Source organism: Malaclemys terrapin, chromosome 11, assembly GCF_027887155.1.
Source record: "Malaclemys terrapin pileata isolate rMalTer1 chromosome 11, rMalTer1.hap1, whole genome shotgun sequence".
Classification (NCBI taxonomy): Eukaryota; Metazoa; Chordata; order Testudines; family Emydidae; genus Malaclemys; species Malaclemys terrapin.
Genome location: NC_071515.1, coordinates 49,010,488 through 49,028,731, shown reverse-complemented (window position 1 = coordinate 49,028,731; position 18,244 = coordinate 49,010,488). Strand labels below are relative to the sequence as shown.

General features: G+C 43.5%; 1 protein-coding gene across 3 annotated transcripts; it reads left to right on the top strand.

Annotated features, from left to right (window-relative positions):
* The first annotated feature begins 1,631 nt into the window (after positions 1-1,631).
* DAPL1 (death associated protein like 1) lies at positions 1,632-16,919 on the top strand. 3 transcript variants are annotated; one of them, XM_054044479.1, is made up of 5 exons: positions 1,681-1,774; positions 3,022-3,201; positions 6,492-6,579; positions 14,818-14,881; positions 16,635-16,919. In XM_054044479.1, the coding sequence occupies exons 2-5, from the start codon at positions 3,177-3,179 to the stop codon at positions 16,752-16,754; spliced, it is 297 nt and encodes a 98-aa protein (XP_053900454.1). In that variant the 5' UTR covers positions 1,681-1,774; positions 3,022-3,176; the 3' UTR covers positions 16,755-16,919. The 3 variants fall into 3 exon arrangements, with proteins under 3 accessions (XP_053900455.1, XP_053900453.1, XP_053900454.1); XM_054044478.1 differs by lacking the exon at positions 3,022-3,201 and having other exon boundaries at positions 1,637-1,774; XM_054044480.1 differs by lacking the exons at positions 3,022-3,201; positions 14,818-14,881 and having other exon boundaries at positions 1,632-1,774.
* Positions 16,920-18,244: the final 1,325 nt, after the last annotated feature.

Sequence of the window (18,244 nt, the reverse complement as noted above, 5' to 3'; positions counted from 1 at the left end):
GGGCAGCAACTATCTTTTTGTTCTGTGTTTGCACAATGCCTAGCACATTGGGATCCTGGTCCATGACAAAGGCTCCTAGGTGCTACAGTAATACAAATAATTAACAATGATAAAGTTTTACTTTCTCAACTAAATTATTGACTATATTTTAATCTACCCTTACATCAATATAGATGTTTTCAGATTAGGGCATCAGGCTAGGACTTGGGAGACTAGAGTTTAATTCCCTACCCCACCACAGAATGCCTGTGACATCTTGGACTAGGCATTTAGCCTCTCTGGGCCTCAATTTCTCATCTGTAAAAATTGGGATAATAATACTTCCCTACCTTAGAGGGGTATTGGTATTGTGAGGATAACAGCATCAAGAGACTGTGAAGCACTTTGAGATCTACTGTTGAATAAGAGCTAGCTATTATTATAATTTAGTTAATTATCCCAGTGAAACAAGCAATGCCAAGGGTACTTGTACTCTAGACAATAGCAGAGCTGTAGGACAGTATTACAATATTAAAGCAGTGGGCCTCAACCCTTCCCACACTGTAACCCTATGTTACAATGGAAAAAAATTTCAGAAACCCTTATTCTAGGGGAAAGGGGTGGTCAGGTTCACAAATCACCCTACACCTGTTTGGAAATTTCTTGGAGGCCATAATCCCCAGGCCGAGAAGCCATAATATAGAAACAATAATATTCCTGACTATTGATAAGCTCTTTGAGCATCTGCTCCTGGGGGAGATTACTGCAAAGTTGCTAATGCTCAGCATGTACCCCCAAAACAATGTAAACCTGTGGATGATACCAACCTGAGATCTTATAAGGTTCCAGGGTAAGAAAACTTTGACTCTTTCTTGCTTAAGGAAAGAGCCACAGAGTGATTAATTATTGCACCTGAGAATATTTCTTTAGTTTAAGCCCAAAATTTAAAGTGTACTTTCAAAAAAAATTCTCAAGCTAAATATTAAATGAAGTATTTTGTAGTTTTTTTACAATGCTTTATTCAAAACAATGTTTTGTTTGGATGTAAAATATTCCCCTGCACTGTCACGCCAACATAAACAAACCCTTCTACAACCAACCTCTTCCCAATGCCAAACAGGTACACCACACACATAGCTCTTCCTCTCCTACTCCCTAAACATACCCCACAGTACCACACTCCTCAATCCCTAACACCTATACCCCACAAACCTTTCCTCTCATTCCTCCCCCACTGTACCTGTACCCACACTCTCATTCCTCCCCAACTGTACCTGTACCCACACTACCCCAACCCTCATACCTAAGCCACACAAACCTCTTCCTCTCATACCCCCAATCCCTTCCCCCTACACCACGGTCCCTGTCTCCTGCCCCTACCCTTTTCCCCTATAACACAAAGACCAGTTCCTCTCCTACCACCACTATACCGCACAGCCCCTTCCTCTCATACCCCCGTTGTACCCATCCAGCCCCTACACCCCACAGCCCCTTCCTCTGCTGCCACACAACACAACACAACACAACACAACACACCACCCGCACCCGCGCCTTTCCGCCAGCGCCGCCCACACACGTTCTCCCCGCTCTAGCGCCGCTGCTCTGCGCTGCCCTGTCAGGCCCCCGCCCCCGGCCCTACCTCCATAAAAGGGAGCGCCGTGCGCCTGCTCCTAGCCCGGACTCGCCTCTGCAGGCTCGTGACTGGCTGCTGCCTGTCCACACTTACCCACCCCTGCCATGGCGAAGGAAGCGTCAGCTCCGCCGTCCACCCTGAAAGGCGGGCGCCCTCCAGCAGGTAGGCGCCCCTGCTTAGCAGGGAAGCTGCTTGGTTTCCTCTGGTAGCTGCTCCGCGCAGTTGTGGTTGGGTTAGAGGGGACGGGGACACACAAACGTACACGCCTGATTGCGTAATATGCTCCAGGGGTGTGTGTTCTCTCTCTCTCTCTCTCTCTCTCTCACACACGCTCACGCTCTACCTGCCTGCCTGTAATTGTGTAATGTGTTCCCGTAGTCTCCTGTAAGATCCCCTCCCCGTCGTGCAGGGTCGGGGATGCAGCGAGGGGTGAGACTCCAGCACCCCTCCCTTCTTCTGGCCTTTGCGCAGACCTGACGTTCAAACTCTGCCTGGCTGGGCCATTCTCCCTGCCCTTAGGAGCCCCTCGGCAGCAGAATCTGGCCCCATGACCAGCTCTGCGGCCGCTGCTGCCGCTCCCCAGAGGGAGGGGGGTGAAATCCAGCCAATGTGAGCACCTGACAAGGTATCAGTCATCGCTGAAACTCTCGTGGTTCCCACTCGCTCCTGGAAAGACCCCACGCTCCCACTTCCTCCGCACCATGTGTTCACGCGAGTTTGCTGCTATCCTGGGGTTTCTCCTGATAACTAGATTCGACTTCTACAGTTCTGTCTATTTGAGAATCCCAAAGTGCGTTACAAGTCGGAGTGGACTTGCTCCTGTGAGCTGAGAGGATGGAAGTATTTTGCCAGTTTTGACCAGGGAGTTCAGCAGATATTTTTTTGAAGTGATTGGGTTATTTTGGGTCCCTGTTTTGGAAAGCAGGTTGTGGTGTGGGCATCCAAAACTAGTAGCTGTTTTAAAAACTTGGGTGTCAAGTTTGCATACCAGGTATCAAGCAGAGCTGCGAATAGACTCAGTCCTGAGTCCCTGACTCTGGTGTGTTAACAAGAATTTTCATCCCTTTTGAGTCCTGGTCTGCTGGTTTGCATTTTCCTTTAGAGAATAACTAAGCTTTTACAAATAAAAAAGGTGAAAAACAATTCACACTGACGAAGGGAGTGTGTGGAGAGGTTGAAAAGTGTACCATGTCTTCAAATGTCCAAATTTGACAATGTCCCTTTAAGGAATTACAGCCACTTTCTGGATTACTTTACAAAATTATAACCCAGATTTTACACAGCTAAAGCTCTCACTAAAGTCCATGGGCATGTGCCTGACCTACATCTAGAGAATTGGGCCCTTAACATTTTATCAACACCCCTCTCTAGCTGTAGTAGCCTCGTCTACTGTCATTATTGCATTTTAGGCCTGGATCCTGCAGTCTAGTCTGCACAAGTGGATACCTGTACCTATGCAGCACCTCAGTGATTTCAGTGGAGCACATTGTGGGGACAAGAATCCATCTGTGACCTTCAGATTTCAGGATTGAGGCATTGGATTGCAAACTTTCTATGACAGGCAATGCATTCCACTCCTTGTTTGAAGGGTATTGTACTTTTATAGCTGCTGTATAAATTTTGAGTAACGGTTGTCTGTAAATGAAAGCTGTTTTTCTCATCTCTCTTCTCCTGTTTATCAGGTGAAATCACATATGACTGTTTGGGACTTCATAATCAGGTCCATAGTCCTGAATTGAAACTCTCAGAGTTGCCACAATCCAGTGTTTGAGAGGAGGAGAAGGCTGATAATCTTACTCAGGAATGTGCTATAAAGGAATAACAAAATATGTGATTGATGCATTTAAATAACTGAATTTAAGTCTTCTTTGTCAGCATATAACAGGAAACAAATAAGTACTCTGAGATGTTATGTTAGATGGTGCTTTTGATCACATAACCTGAAGATCATTAATGTGGTACTAAACTGCTCCTTTCAAGCAGTTATGATTTGTCATAATAATAGTTGGCATTTATTTGGTGCTTTAAATATTCAGAGTTGTACAAACATTAATCCCTATGTACACTAGCTAATTGTGTGAAGACCTACTGTACTTCGGAAAAGTTCATTCTGATTACTACTCTGTAGCTGCCCCACGTGCACTAATTCCACATACTAAAAATTCTCCAGTTCTTGGTGAAATATAAAGTTATGTTCAAGAGCTTCTTTTCTAAATCCACGAAGATTAGTCAGTTAATGCACATTAGACACTAATTTACTAAAATTCATTTTTAAAATGCAAAATAATTTGTCTTTAAAAGCATATTCATTCTGAATGGTATATCTATTTTTAGCCTTGCAACTTACAAAATAATTGTACACCAGTAGATTACTTTTTTTTTTTAAATGCCCTGGTGCCTTGGGGGTCCCAACCCCCCCCCGGTATTCCTTTAGCCTATTCTTTCATGCAGTGGGCAGCTTTGTACGTTATGTACGTGCTTCTGCATATATGTATCTGGAGCCTTACCTCTCACTCACATAATTTTCATTGAAGTTTTATATCCTACTGTCAAAATATTTGCAAATGCTTATTGTATATTTCTAAAGATGGGCACAAGCCACATAATTTGGATCTAGGTTCAGATCTGATTTTTGGGCACCTCCAGTAATTTTGGGTGTGTTTTTGAACAGGGGTAAGGCCCATTATTAAAAGGCACTAAATGCCCCCTTCTAATTAAGGCTTCAGCGCACTATAGAAAGGCCCTAATCTTGAAATCTAATCCATGATTTGGAAATTCAGGTACAAAAATTCAGGGCATTTTGGACCTAGGGTTCCAGTTAGTCCTGATCTAGTCTAAACTAAATATCATATGTATCCAAAATATGTCTGCTCTCACTGAGGACTAAGACTGGAGCAAGTTGAATTTTAACTATAATCTATATTATCAGTTAGTAGAAGAAGAAAATTATCTGAAAACTCTTAATGCCAAAACCTCTTCTCTCCCCAAAACTGCCAAAGTTGTGAGACCCTCAAATCTCTCCCCACAAAGTTCACCTTTTGGCTAAGAATGAGCATAAGCAACTTCAGCTTAAAAGGCAACTTAAAAAAAAAAGTTCCAAATGCCTCCTCAATTATAACTATAGCTGTTGTTCCTGCAACACTATAGACAGCACAAAAGACCTCAAGCTGCATTTTCAGTAGGTAAAGCTAAGTTTTCACAAAAACAAAATAGCTGTTAAGAAACTTACAAAAAATAAAGCAAATGATCAGCAACCACATACCTGACACAGAATTCTGAGCGCTCTCAACTCCAATTAATTTTAATGGGAATTGAGGGAACTCTATACCTTACAGAATCAGGCCCTTAAACTTTGGATTCTTTTTATTAGTAGCTTGTCGATAATTGATTTCTTATTAGAGGAGATTTTCAAAGCCACAAAGAGGAGTTAGGTGCCCAAAAGAATTTTGGTGGAAAGCGGGTATCCATTTGCCCTTTTTGGCTTTGAAACAACTCCTCCATTTATAATATGTCTGGTAACCATCTGAAGCACACTTACAATAAAAACAAACTATTGTTGAAGTTACAATATTAAATCAATAATTTTCCCTCCATGCTGTAAAATAACGACCTATGTTTTTTCCTATTTATGTTGTATACATTTGTTATCGTAACATTTAATCCTGTTAAGGCCAGGTGGACCAGTGATGAGCACAAGGATGACTCTTGGTGCTAGTCTGGAGGGGAAATGTATATAAACTTGTATATAGCCCCCTAAATATGCAACTTTAGTGGGAAATGGATGCATTTTGTGTCACGTTCATCAGACATTGATTTCTGCAATAAACTTGTAAATACACTTAGAGCTGGTCTTGATGAAAATAATACTACTTATTTGATGGAATTCTGCAACCTGCTTGAAGTACTTTTAAAAACCATTTTCCTTTCCTGCTTGTGCCATCCCCATAAAACTATAGATCTGATGGAAACGCTTGTCTTGGCTGTTTTAAATGCAGAATAGGAACCTTGCCATAGTGAAACAACTAGATTAAATTAACCAAAAATCCGTTCAGCTTGTTCTTATTTACTTTGACAGTTATAAAATTTACAAATATTCTTGTGCACAGGAAGAAGGTATTTGCTTTGACAAGTTATCTGAAATATCTTTACATGCTCCTTTACAAAGTTGGATTTGTCTGACATTGCTCAACACTTAAATTGTCATTGTTAGGTCATCTGTAGCTTAATTAGTACTAATTGGTTTTGTGATTGGCAGGCATTTTAATAAATTATAATTAATCTTGAAAGAACACTAGTGCATGATAAATATGCAGTTGATTCCTATCTGCATTATAACTTGTATTATGCATACAATTTTATTCTGGGGTATCTTGAGTAAATCATGTAAACAATTTTCCTGCTATTACTTGTCTGCTGTGTTGAAAACTGATGTAGAAGGACTCTACTTTTTTATTTAATTAATAAATAAATAAATAAATAAAAACTATAAACAATTACATCTAAGATCTCTGGGAAGGACTGCATGAGGGCAGCCAAATTTTAGAAGAGTATAGTTTCTATTCCTAAGGATACGGTTTTTAGATTGCAATAGCTTGAACTTACTCTGATTATGCTGTAGTCCAAAAGCTTAAAGATAGTCTTGGGTGGTTCTCTGGGGCTCATTTTAGGTTTTCAGCTTCCACCCACACTGCAGAAGAACCATAAGAGTTCAAAATAACTCTCTTGAGACTTAATCTTTTATCTTATTATGAGTTTTCCTCTATCAGTTTTCCTGAGTATATGTTGTGCAGTCTTTTTTTTTTTTTTAATCAACCTTGTGATGAACAGTTCTGTAGCTGTTTAAGCTATTCACATAGTGTAAATTGTTGTCTTCTAACAGTCAAATCTGGAGGTAGGAGAGTTTCCAAAAAGCAAGAAAATGGAGCTGTTGAGAAAAATTCCAAGAACTCTGGAAAAGAGAAGACAAGGTATTTCATCTGCAGTTATGCCTTGATGTTTAAGGGTAAAATTAACAGCAAGTTGCATCAGGTTTCCAAAAAGAATAAAGCTTTGCAGTTTTGAACAGTGCAATTAGTAAGCACTAAACTCTGCAGTATACAAATGAGAGGCAGATTTGAAGGTAATCTGAAAAGAAAAATAATTGGCTTGTACCCTTTTTTGCTTCTTTATATTCTCCTTTTTAAAAAGTTTTTTGTTTATTTTAAATGATTAGGGGGCTGGAGAAAATGCCTGCCTTCAAATGAGAGATATAAAGACCTCAATCTCTTTAGTTTAACAAAAAAGTGAGTTGATTAGGATGCATAAGTACCTTCACGGGGACAAAATGTCAGGTACTAAATAGCTTTTTAATCTAGAGAAGGAAAAGCATAACAAGAGCCAATTTCTGGAAGTTGAAGCCAGACAAATTCAAATTAGAAATTAAGCACAATTGTTTTTAACCGGGAGTGTGGTCACTAGAATGAACTATTAGAGAATCCACCATTTCTCTCATCTCTTGATGTCTTCAGATTAACTAGATGCTTTTCTGGAAATCATGGTTTACCCAAAAGACAAATTAAGCTTTAGTCAAACACAAGTTATTGAACTCAATACAAGCATAACTGGGATAAATTTAGTGGCTTGTGGTCCCTTCTGGCTTTAGAATCTAGAACTCTGTAAATCTATTTTTTTTCCAGTGTTTTTAATATTAGAAAATCTGATCTGGTCTTACTTTTCCTGAAACAATGGGTGCATTGCTGGGAAATGGGGCTAAGGTGGCTTTAAGCACCCTCCTGACCCTGAACTGTTCCAGGGGCTAGAGTGGCCCCCACTATACCTTAGACAGCCCTAGGGGCCTATATGTTAAAACAGCTTCCTGAGGCTGCCATATGGGCCACAGAGCTGTGTGTTGTAGCCCTGTAGGGTGACCAGACAGCAAATGTGAAAAATCAGGATGGGGTGGGGGGAGGTAATAGGAGCCTATATAAGAAAAAGACCCCAAAATCAGGACTGTCCCTATAAAATCAGGACATTTGGTCACTCTATAGCCCTGTCCCCAGAATGTCTCTTCCATAACTAGTCCTGTTCCTAGCATACCTTGTAAGCCCTAGCTTAGTGGGGAGTTCTTGGAAGGCAGTCTTACAGATGTCCTCCATTGTGACAACACAGGAAGAATCTACCACAGCTGGAACTGGTGGTGCTAGTTACCCAAGTCCAAGCCCAAGCCCCCACAACCCCCTGGATAGCTAGGCCAGACTGCTGCGAGTGCAGCAACATCTACACTGCTATTTTTAGCTTGCTAGCTCAAACTGAACTAGTGTTATTCCCAGTACAGGTGGGCAGACTCTCACCTTCCAGCTGCAGTGTAGACATGCCCTAAGTCTCCATGTAGACAAGCCCAGAATGACTTGTTCAAGGTCACATAGGAAGTCTGTGGCTGACCTGGCAATTAAACCCAAGTTTTGGCACTAAATCTGATCTTTTAAAATGCTGTAACTTGCTGGAAATCCTCTAAATTACAGATTTATTTTTTTCCCCCTCAAAGCTGAGAAACAAATTGCCACTAATTGTTTTGGCAGACCCACAGAAATCAGCACTGCACTTCCCTTGCTGGCTCTGAAGACATTGAACTAAAACACTATTCCTGGAACTAGGCTGAGGTGACAGCATTGATTCTGGCACACACAACTAGTAAACAAAGAGCTAATTATAAAATCCATTAGAAACTGGAAAGAAATAAATGATTACTGGAGTATATTTTACACAGGGGATAGTGAACTTTATTTTCAAGATGTAATTATGTAAAAGCTACAAATGAGGTCTCTTTTTTTAACAATAAAATACTTTTTTTAAAGTAGCTGACTGTTTCATAATGCATGCATGTTAACTTGTTCAGGAAACTTAAGCGTCATGATAAATGGAGCAAAGACTGTCCCTCATTCACAGAGAATAATCCAGTGATTTAGGGAAACAGGACAGTGTGGCTTGGAGGGCTGATAATGTCTTGAAGTTTCTACTCTCTAGATCACCGATTCAAATGTGGCTCAGGTTGGTGGTAATATAAATCACTTCCATCTGACACCTGTAAAGTGGCCTATATGAAATGAGTTGATGTCCTGAGTCTAGCTCCTACTAGACTCATAACAGGTATCTCATCATAGTGGGCACTCTGGTTGGCAGTCTTAGCCAAGAGACTGAGGTTTGAGGAGGTTTGGAGACGGGACTATTCATGCTAGTGGTGGCCTCTCCGGGTCAGGGTCTGGCACAGTTGTAGGGCCACAGCATCTGTGATATACATGTCCTGTTAAAAGAGGGTTTCAACTGTCAGACACCTTTCATGAGAAATGCATTCATGCAATTTCCCTAAATCTCACCACTTGAAATCTATCCAGAGAATGAATACTTTAAATATCTTTAGTAGGTCAAAGTTAAAAAGTTTAATGGCAGATAATTTAAGGGCCTACTAGTGCAACTTTCTACTGTGATTAGTCTCCTTGGAATTTGCAGTCACTGAGGGCATGGCTACACTTGCAGATGTAGAACGCTTTGAGTTAAACCAGCCTTTGGAGAGCACAGTAAGGAAAGCGCTGCAGTCTGTCAACACTGACAGCTGCAAGCGCACTGGTGTGGCCACATTTGCGGCACTTGCAGCAGCATTGGGAGCAATGCATTATGGGCAGCTATCCCACGGGGCACTTTTTCCCATTCTGGCGCTATGGCTTGTGGAAGGGGGCAGGGGGTGTGGGACATTCTGGGTCCTGTCCCAACGCCCCGTGATGCATTGGCTCACATCCCAGCATTCCCTGTGCTTCTGTCCACATTTGGCACTATCTTTCAACGTTTTTTGTACTGCGCCCTCTTCCCTTTCGGTCTGCGGGAATGGAGCCCGAACTGCTGAAGAATATGCTGATGAGTCTCACCAGCATATCACATTTGGCAGTCGAGTTACTCCTTAAGATCCAAACGGACAGTGAGGACTCCAACGATATCCACTCGAGTAACGCATACGACACGAGATTGCTTGTGGCATTCATGAACATGCTCACTACCATGGAACGCCGCTTTTGGGCTCAGGAAACAAGCACTGAGTGGTGGATCACATCGTCATGCAAGTCTGGGATGACTAGCAGTGGCTGCAGAACTTTTGGATGAGAAAAGCCACTTTCATGGGACTGTGTTGAGCTCACCCCCACCCTGTGGCGCAAGGACACGAGATTGAGAACTGCCCTGATGGTGGAGAAGCGGATGGCTATTGCAATCTAGAAGCTGGCAACTCCAGACAGCTACTGATCGGTCGCTAACCAGTTTGGAGTGGGAAGGTCGACCATTGGAATTGAGTTTGCAGAGCCATAATCGTATCCTGCTCAGAAGAACAGTGACTCTGGGTAACCTGCATGACATTGTGGCTGGCTTTGCACAAATGGGTTTCCCTAACTGTGGAGGGGTGATAGATGGGAAGCATATTCCAATTCTGGCACCAGCCCACCTAGCCTCTGAGTACGTTAATCGGAAGGGGTATTTTCTCTCTGGTTCTCTAGGTGCTTGTGGATGTCCATGGGCGTTTCATTGATGTTAACGCAGGCTGGCCCGGAAAGGTGCATGCATCTTTCGGAACACTGGCCTGTTCAGGAAGCTGCAAGCCAGGACTTTTTTCCCAGACCAGAAGATCACAGTAGGGGGAAGTCGAAATGCCCATTGTGATCCTTGGAGACCCTGCTTACCCTTTAATGTCGTGGCTCATGGAAACTCTACATGCAGAGCCTTGCCAGCAGCAAGGAGCGGTTCAACAGGCTGAACTGGTGCAGAATGACTGTGGAGTGCCCTTTTGGCTGTTTAAAGGGCCGCTGGCGCTTCTGTATGGGAAGCTGGACCTGACCAATGAGAGCATCCCTGCAGTTATATCCACTTGTATAACATTTGGGAAGGGAAGGGTGAAAGATTCACTCAGACATGGAACTCAGAGGTTCAACACCTGGAGGCTGAATTTGAACAGCCAGAGAGCAGGGCTATTGGAGGGGCCCAACATGGGGCTGCAAGGATTAGGGATGCCTTGAGGGAGCAATTTGAGGCTGAAAGCCACCAGTAATGTTTGGTGCCCTGCACAGGAGTGAAGTGCAGTGGTTCCAATGTTAATAGGAATCTGTTTGCGCTACGCTGACTTGCAGTGCCTGTTGCTTTCCTGGGATAAAGTATCTTTTACTCAATGCAATAATAAAGAATATTCGTTTTCAAAGCCAAAAAATCAATTTATTGAAAAGAAACAACTGCTTGGGAAACAGGGCAAGAGGGTGGGGTGGGGAATGGTACAATCACAGATTTGTATATATCCTGTTATACTCAGCCTTCCTGTCTGGAGTGCTGTGCAATGAGTGCTGTGCTTCAGGATGGCTATATTGCATGGTGATCGAGGTTGAGTGCAGTGGGTAAGTGTCATAGTTTTCAGGACTGGGTGGTGAAGCTACAGATGTTGGAGGCAGCTGGAGGTGATAAGAACCTGGATTTTGGGGAAAGTGGGTTGGAGGTGACATGGGGCACAAGGGAAAGTTTTGTGATAAGGGCTGCGGAGGGGCAGGAGAGGGCACAGTAGTGCCCCGCCTGCATGGCTACGAGTGCCTGGATCGAGTCTGCTTGGCACTCCATGATGCTTATCAGCTGATCTGTGCTTTGCTGCTGGAGCTCCACGCTTTGTGCCAGCGCTCCTCATTCTGCTGGCAGATCCACCTTTCACTCTCCCTTCACTCCTGCACTTTTAGATTCTCGTTAAGGGTCTGCTGCATAATTTCATGCAGCATGTCTTTGCTTCTACGTGGCCCCTTCCTAATTCTTTGGAGTCTTTCAGCCGGTGATAACACGGACAGCTGAAATATCAAGGTGGCATTTGTAAAGGCAAAATGCAACACTTAACAGAGGCAGCATTGTTCACACCAAACAGAGCAATGATTCCCCCATACTTAAGGGAAAGCACAGTCTACACAATAGCATAATTTTCCCGTCCTAAGTGAGTGGACATAAGCCACGGGAGCCCCAAAATGGTGAGTAAGCACAGGGTCAAGGGGGACTGATTGTTTCATGGCTATACTGTTCTCTGGGTTTTTGTGCCTTGGGGAGAGCAAACAGCTGCAGGGGGCCCCTATACTGAACACTGTCTCCACATCTTTCACCGGAGTTCATCCTGGAAGATATCTTGCTGCTGAAGGTGACCTGGGAAGCAAGGGAGGGTTTTCTACTACAATGTGGCTTCCACCCTGGCCTGTGTGCGGCAATGGTCCCCCCGCAACCCTCACGGCACACTGGCGCAGCCATGTTAGCCTGATTGGGACGAGGACCACAGTGGCTCTCCCAAGAAACCTGCGCAAGCACATTGCCCAAGTTCTGGATGAGACCTTTGAAGAGATCACTGACAGATTACTGTGATGAGAGCACATCAACACCCTATTCCTCATCTGGGTATGCATGCAACCCTAATCCTCCTTGACCCAAGAGCCTGCACCGAATAACTTCCTTCCCAAAATAAAAGCCACTTACTGGGCACCTCCTCTGGTGTTTATCCTGCCCCAAGCACTGGCCGCTGCAACTGGCTACCTTCCTTCTGGCTGCATGCATCTAGGAATCCTGGGGTGTCTTCCTCCTCCTCACACCCTCGCTCCTGCTTTCCTTCTCCTCCTGCCTTGTTGAACTGGGCTCTGAAGTGTCCATGGTGATACTGAGTGGAGGTGGGGTCGCCCCCAAGCATCATGTCCAGCTCTTTGGCAGGTTGCAGGGGCAGCACCGGAGTGGCGGTTTGCCTCACAGGCTTTGCTCCAGGTGGGGGTGTTCTCTCTCTCCCCTTCCCCCCCTCCCCCCCGACCTGCCTGTAATTGAGTAATGTGTTCCCGTAGTCTCCTGTAAGATGCCCTCCTCGTCGTGCAGGGTCGGGGATGCAGTGAGGGGTGAGACTCCAGCACCCCTCCCTTCTTTTGGCGTTTGTGCAGACCTGGTGTTCAAACTCTGCCTGGCTGAGCAATTCTCCCTGCCCTTAGGGGCCCCTCGGCAGCAGAATCTGGCCCCATGACCAGCTCTGCGGCCGCATTCCACAGCTCCTTCACTTTAACCCTGCACTGCAGTGCATGCTGGTCATGGCCTCGTTCCATTATGTCGCTTGATATCTGCCTGAGGGTATCTTAATTCCTATGGCTGGAGCGCAGCTGGGACTGGACAGTTTCCTCCCCCCAAACACTGAGGTCCAACACCTTGCCATTGCTCAATACTGGGGATCACCTGGCATGTGGAGGCATAGTCACCGGGAAAGATTCGCTGAGAGCTCTTGATGCCTGGCTGAGCAAACAAGAAGGGGATTTTCAAAATTCCCAGAGAATTTAAAGGTTGATCGCCTGAGGGCAGGGCAGTAGTTCAAAGTGATGACCAGAGTGGCTAGAACAGGCATTGTGGGACACTTCTGGAGGCTGATCAGAGCACATTAACAGACCAGGGCATTCACACTGCCCCTGAGGTGCTCCAGCGGGGGTGCATCAAACATTATTCCACTCGCTGAGGTAGATTACCAGGAGCATTCTAGCTGTGGAGTCAGAGCACTCTATGTGCCTTGCCAGTGTGGACACATTATGAGTTAGAGCACACAGGGCTGCTTTAATGCGCTCTAACTTGCAAGTGTAGCCATGCCCTTAGGGTGCCAGGGACTGGTTCTTGGTTGGTATGTCTATTTGTTGAAGTATTTTAAATTCACCATTGAGAAGTTCATTTATTATTGCTGCATCTACAGAATAAACCTCGGTGTAGTTGCATCTTCCTAATCAGGTGAGGATTGTCTTTTAATGGGCTAGTTCAATATAGGTAGCAACAGAAAAATAATCAGTCCTAGTCTTCCCATTTGCAGAGACCTCAATCAGAGGGAACACTGTAGACTCAAGTGAAAATGCTTCAAATACATGCACTTTCTGAGGCCTTGGCTACACTCAGGAATTCACAGCACTGCTGTGGCAGCGCTGTGAAGCACGAGTGTAGTTGCACCGCCAGCGCTGCGAGAGCGCTCTCGCAGCACTGTATGTACTCCATCTCTCCGAGGTGAGTAGCTTGCAGCGCTGCGAGTAAGCGTGCAGCGCTGCAGGCTCAGATCATACTGGCGCGTTACAGCGCTGCACTTGCTGGGCTTGGGGGGGGGGGGGAGCATTTTCACACCCCTGAGCGCAGCAAGTTGCAGTGCTGTACAGGGCCAGTGTAGCCAAGGTCTAATAGATAAACTTTACTATCATCAAATCTGTGTGAAATCCATAATTTTGTTGGAGAATTTCACACAAATATTGTTGCCATTTAACTTCATATGATTTCACAGCCTCCAAATCTTGATATATTTTTTTTTCTTTTCTGAATTTTGATAAAATGTCTATGCACTGGAAAAATGCAAACAATGAGTTTTGATGTAAAAGTCATCTTAGCCTGACAATAGACCTATTTTCAAATTAAAGTGGACTTTTTTGTTTTGTTTTGTTTTCTAAAAACATTACTAATGTTTTCCAAAATAATGAACCCAGTTCTGAGATTGGGCAGGTGGCGGGGAGGGAGAGCAGTAAAAATTGTAATTCTGAGGGGTACATCTACATTGCAATAAAAAAAACCCATGGCATCAAGTCTGAGGCCAGGTCAATTGACTCCGATTCAGGCTGCAGGGCTAAAAATAGCAGTTTATGCATGGGGGCTTTACCTGGAGCCCAGGCTCTGAGAAACCATGAGGGTGAGTGGTTTCAGAGCCTGGACTCCAGGCCAAGCTCCAACATGTACACTCCAGTTTTTAACCCTGCAGCTCAAGCCCCGCAAGCCTGAGCCAGCTGACCTGGGCCAGCCCTGGCCATGCCATATGTCTTTTATTGCAGTGTAAACCTTGTGACTTCATGAAACATTGCCAGCAACATACAAAGAAATTATTACTTATCAAAGAGGCCTTCTGGGGGATCAGGCACGATGGAAAAGTATTATCTTGTTTCTAGTTTCCTGTTACCGAGTTCAAATTGAGAGGAAAACTATGTATCCGGCAATTGTAGGGAGATGATCTTAAACTCTTTCTCGTCTCTCTCTCTCTCTCTCTCCCTCTTCCCCCTCCTCCCCCCAATATCATAGAGCAAGTTATAGCTGAATAACAAAGGCTATGTTTATATCTTCACTTAAAAGAAACTTTGAGAAGAAAAGTAATTTGTGGAGACAAAAATCCTGAAAAAATTTCTTTTGCTTTGCAGCTCAATTGTTAGTGTTACAAAAATGCAAAATATGGGTATCTTACTAGCTGATGCACTGGAGAAAGTAAGTATATGTAGTGGAATAGGGCACACATGCCTGTTTAGTCTTATAAAGAGATGCTGATATGGTGTTATAACATAAAATTTGATTTATTTTAACTGCTGTAATCTGATGGATGTGGGGCTATGTTCTGGATTCAACTAGCTATTTAAAAAATTATTCTAAAAATCAATTGCTGAGATGGTTTTTTGTTTTTCTGTGGAGGCTGTGATATTTATAAGATGTAACTTTGAACTCTCTTCTGTACTCCACTGTGACTGTTAAAGATCTGCATGTATTTGTGTTCTATTGGGTAACAAGACACTATCGTTTGAAGTTTTTAAAAGGGCCATATTAATTTCAGATTTATTTAAAAACTTGAGGAAAAATAACTGAGACTGGCACTGGAAGTTAATGGCAGAGCTGGGAATAAAATCCAGATCTTCTGGATTCTAGTCCTGTGCCTTAGCCACAAGATTAACTTAACTCAGATTAAGTGGGCTACCCACACAAGCAAAGATCACCTCTATGAAGCAGCTGAGGGAAGTTCACAACATTATAAGGACAGGTGCCCATCAGCCCTGATAAGTTTAAAACAAAACAAAACCACAGCAAAATAGACACCAAGAAGGCAAGACAGTATCAGCAAAACAGCCACAGGTGATCCACTTGGGCATCACACACAGCATACATCAGAAGTGGCCCCAGCACTGTCCAATAGCCCATGCCACCATCCTGGTTGAGGACTAATGTGAGACTTTGGAGATTCCAGTGCTGTTTCCTGACCTCTGCCTTTGCAAATACTCCCATGGTACTGCAGTTCTCGGTCAGACTGCTATGAATAGAGCATCTTTCTGGCAGTTTTGGTTGCAATCCACAGCAACATCCAGTGCATTTCATGGTGGTCCACTGTAGGACTCCACTTGTAGTTAACACATTTGAGAGAACCTGTTTTTACAAGCTGCTTCTTAACTTGCACTCCTCTTGCATATGATTTTTAAAGATTCTGCCTATATTAAACAAACATGATGTCATTAAAGTCCTAAGCCTGAGACAATTCTGTTCTTAGTTTTGAGGCTTCAGTAAGCATAGGCAAATACATTTTCAGCATATAAATTTTGTATGTAACATTAACTCATTGGAACAAATCCCTGGTGTGTGACAAGCTCAGCAAAATCACATCTGAGATTAAATTCGCTCAGACTTCTTTGTTTCCTTTTCTTTAGAACTAGCAGTACACATGGCTCTCCATTCTCCTTTCTCCTCCCGTCTTTCCCCCATCTCCTAACTCCTCTGTTCTAATTTAGCATTCCTTCCACTCTCTCTGACCTCTCTTGATTCTTCAGACATGCAGTTTTTCTCTGGGATTGGGAAGAGGTTCTCAGATATCACAATGGGCTACTGTTGTAACAACTGGAACTTGAAAAGATTGAGAGTGACTTTAACAGCAGCTGGAATGCTGATTGGCTCTGCTTGGCACCCCTTGTAGTAGTGTCTGTCTCTCATGTCATTTATTCACGTTAACCAGGCTGAAGTAACTTTGACACTGGTATGTATGCAGTGTAGTTGGTGACAACCAGGTGGGAGTCTTCACTGCTAGTCAAACACATGGAGCTGCTATGTCTCAGATATATACTGTTCATTTCAATGGAAGACACTTAAGATTGGTCTGCTAAAATATAAAAGCTTTAATAATAAAAAAAACTCTCAAGACTAAATTCAGCAGAGAAATAGCCAAAAGTCTTTCTGTTGTGACTTTTTTCTTTTAATCTTTCAGATCAGCCTCAAATTTCCTGCAGCAGCAGCACAGATGGCCTATCAAAAGCCACGACCAGCCCTGGAGAAGAGTATATGGTCCAAGAGAATTTACATTATCCAACAACCTCGGAAATGTTAAGCTATAAAGCAAAATAGTCATGTCTGCTTGACAGTGAGCTAGTTTAACCACAATCTGCTATTAAATCCTGTTTGCAAAAGGACAAAAACATAGGGAAATAGTTTGCTGGCTGAACTGTATTGTATTTTTCTTTCATTTCTGGCAATAAAACACTTCATAAGTATACTAATTTCTTGTTACATGGCTTCATCCACCTGACTTTGTAGAATCTTCTATCTTTTTTCATAAAATCTTCAGTCATATCACAGAAATTTGAGTTGGAAAAGAGATGGTTTTCTTTTATCTAGTCAATCCCCCCACTGGCAAAGGATTGTTCCCTGCATTGTAGGGCTAACTCATGTCTTGATAACAAGTCCTGTGTAAAGGATAATGGGTTGTGCTGCTCCAGGAGCAGACTCCGAGGCACAGTTCCCGCCCCTATCTGGTGCTGGGGTGGGTAGTGAAGAAGTAATTTGTCCCAGATGTAGGCTTGGTACAAATTAGTTCCCCAGCACAGCTCTTCCCACTCCCAGCCTACCTGGAAGGGAGGGGAAGTAGTAGTCCTGTAGAAGCTGCTTTTCTTTACTGTACCCCCAGCATTGCACCCCATAATATGGGTAGCCAGCATGGGAGAGTGAGCACTTTGTACCTCCTTACTTCCATGCATAGGCGTGTTGGGCCATACTATGGCCCAATGTTCTTAGAAGTCTGCTTCACGTTTCTATAAGTCTCCTCATATTAGTTGTATGAGGAGAGGAACTGCAGGAACATGGCTGTAACTATGTTGTAACTGATGTATTAAGAAGTTTTCTTTGAAAATAGTTTTAATCAATGTAGTTATGCCACCAGTCGCCTAACTTACAACTTCTGTGGGTGAGACAAGCTTTCAAGCTTAGGCAGGTGACTTGGAAAAGAGCTCTGTGTAAGCTCAAAAGCTTCTTTCTCCCAACCGAAGTTGGTCCAATAAAAGAAATTACCTCACCCACCTTGTCTGTTTAATATCCTGGGACCAAAATGGCTACAACAACACAAGTTAGCAACAAGATGTTTTCCTTAAAATTTCCCACCATTGCAATAATGGGGTATTTTTCTGCTTCTGGTAACAACAATGGTAGTGTAGATTGGCCACTGGTGTCTTTACCACCATGTCATCTAGATTTGCTCTGAGCAGATGACCAGGTGGCTTAAAAAAACAGAAGGCTGCCAACTCCTTCTCTACACTACAGTTTTCATGGTTGCTAACATCAGTAGAATCAATGCTGGGAAGTTTTAGAGGAAAATGGTTCAGTGTAGACACTGACAGGACATAACTTTGTATTAAATAATCTGAGACATTTAAAAATGTGACTGCCTGACCTCCTGAATATATATATGATAGGTGGCCCAGGCAGTGAGTGACTCTACTTACTACTCTAGGTTGTCCTACACTTTCCACTATCCTGTTTTCAGTTGCTTATAACTTTTCTGGACTTCAACCATTTAGGCAGAAATCTTCCATCCTGGGTGTCTGC

Excerpts from the sequence above, each read along its gene's own strand:
- DAPL1 (XM_054044478.1), top strand. The coding sequence starts at position 1,717 with ATGGCGAAGGAAGCGTCAGCTCCGCCGTCCACCCTGAAAGGCGGGCGC. Across the intron at positions 1,775-6,491 it reads AGGCGGGCGCCCTCCAGCAG|TCAAATCTGGAGGTAGGAGA; the intron begins GTAGGCGCCCCT and ends GTCTTCTAACAG. Across the intron at positions 6,580-14,817 it reads TCTGGAAAAGAGAAGACAAG|CTCAATTGTTAGTGTTACAA; the intron begins GTATTTCATCTG and ends TTTGCTTTGCAG.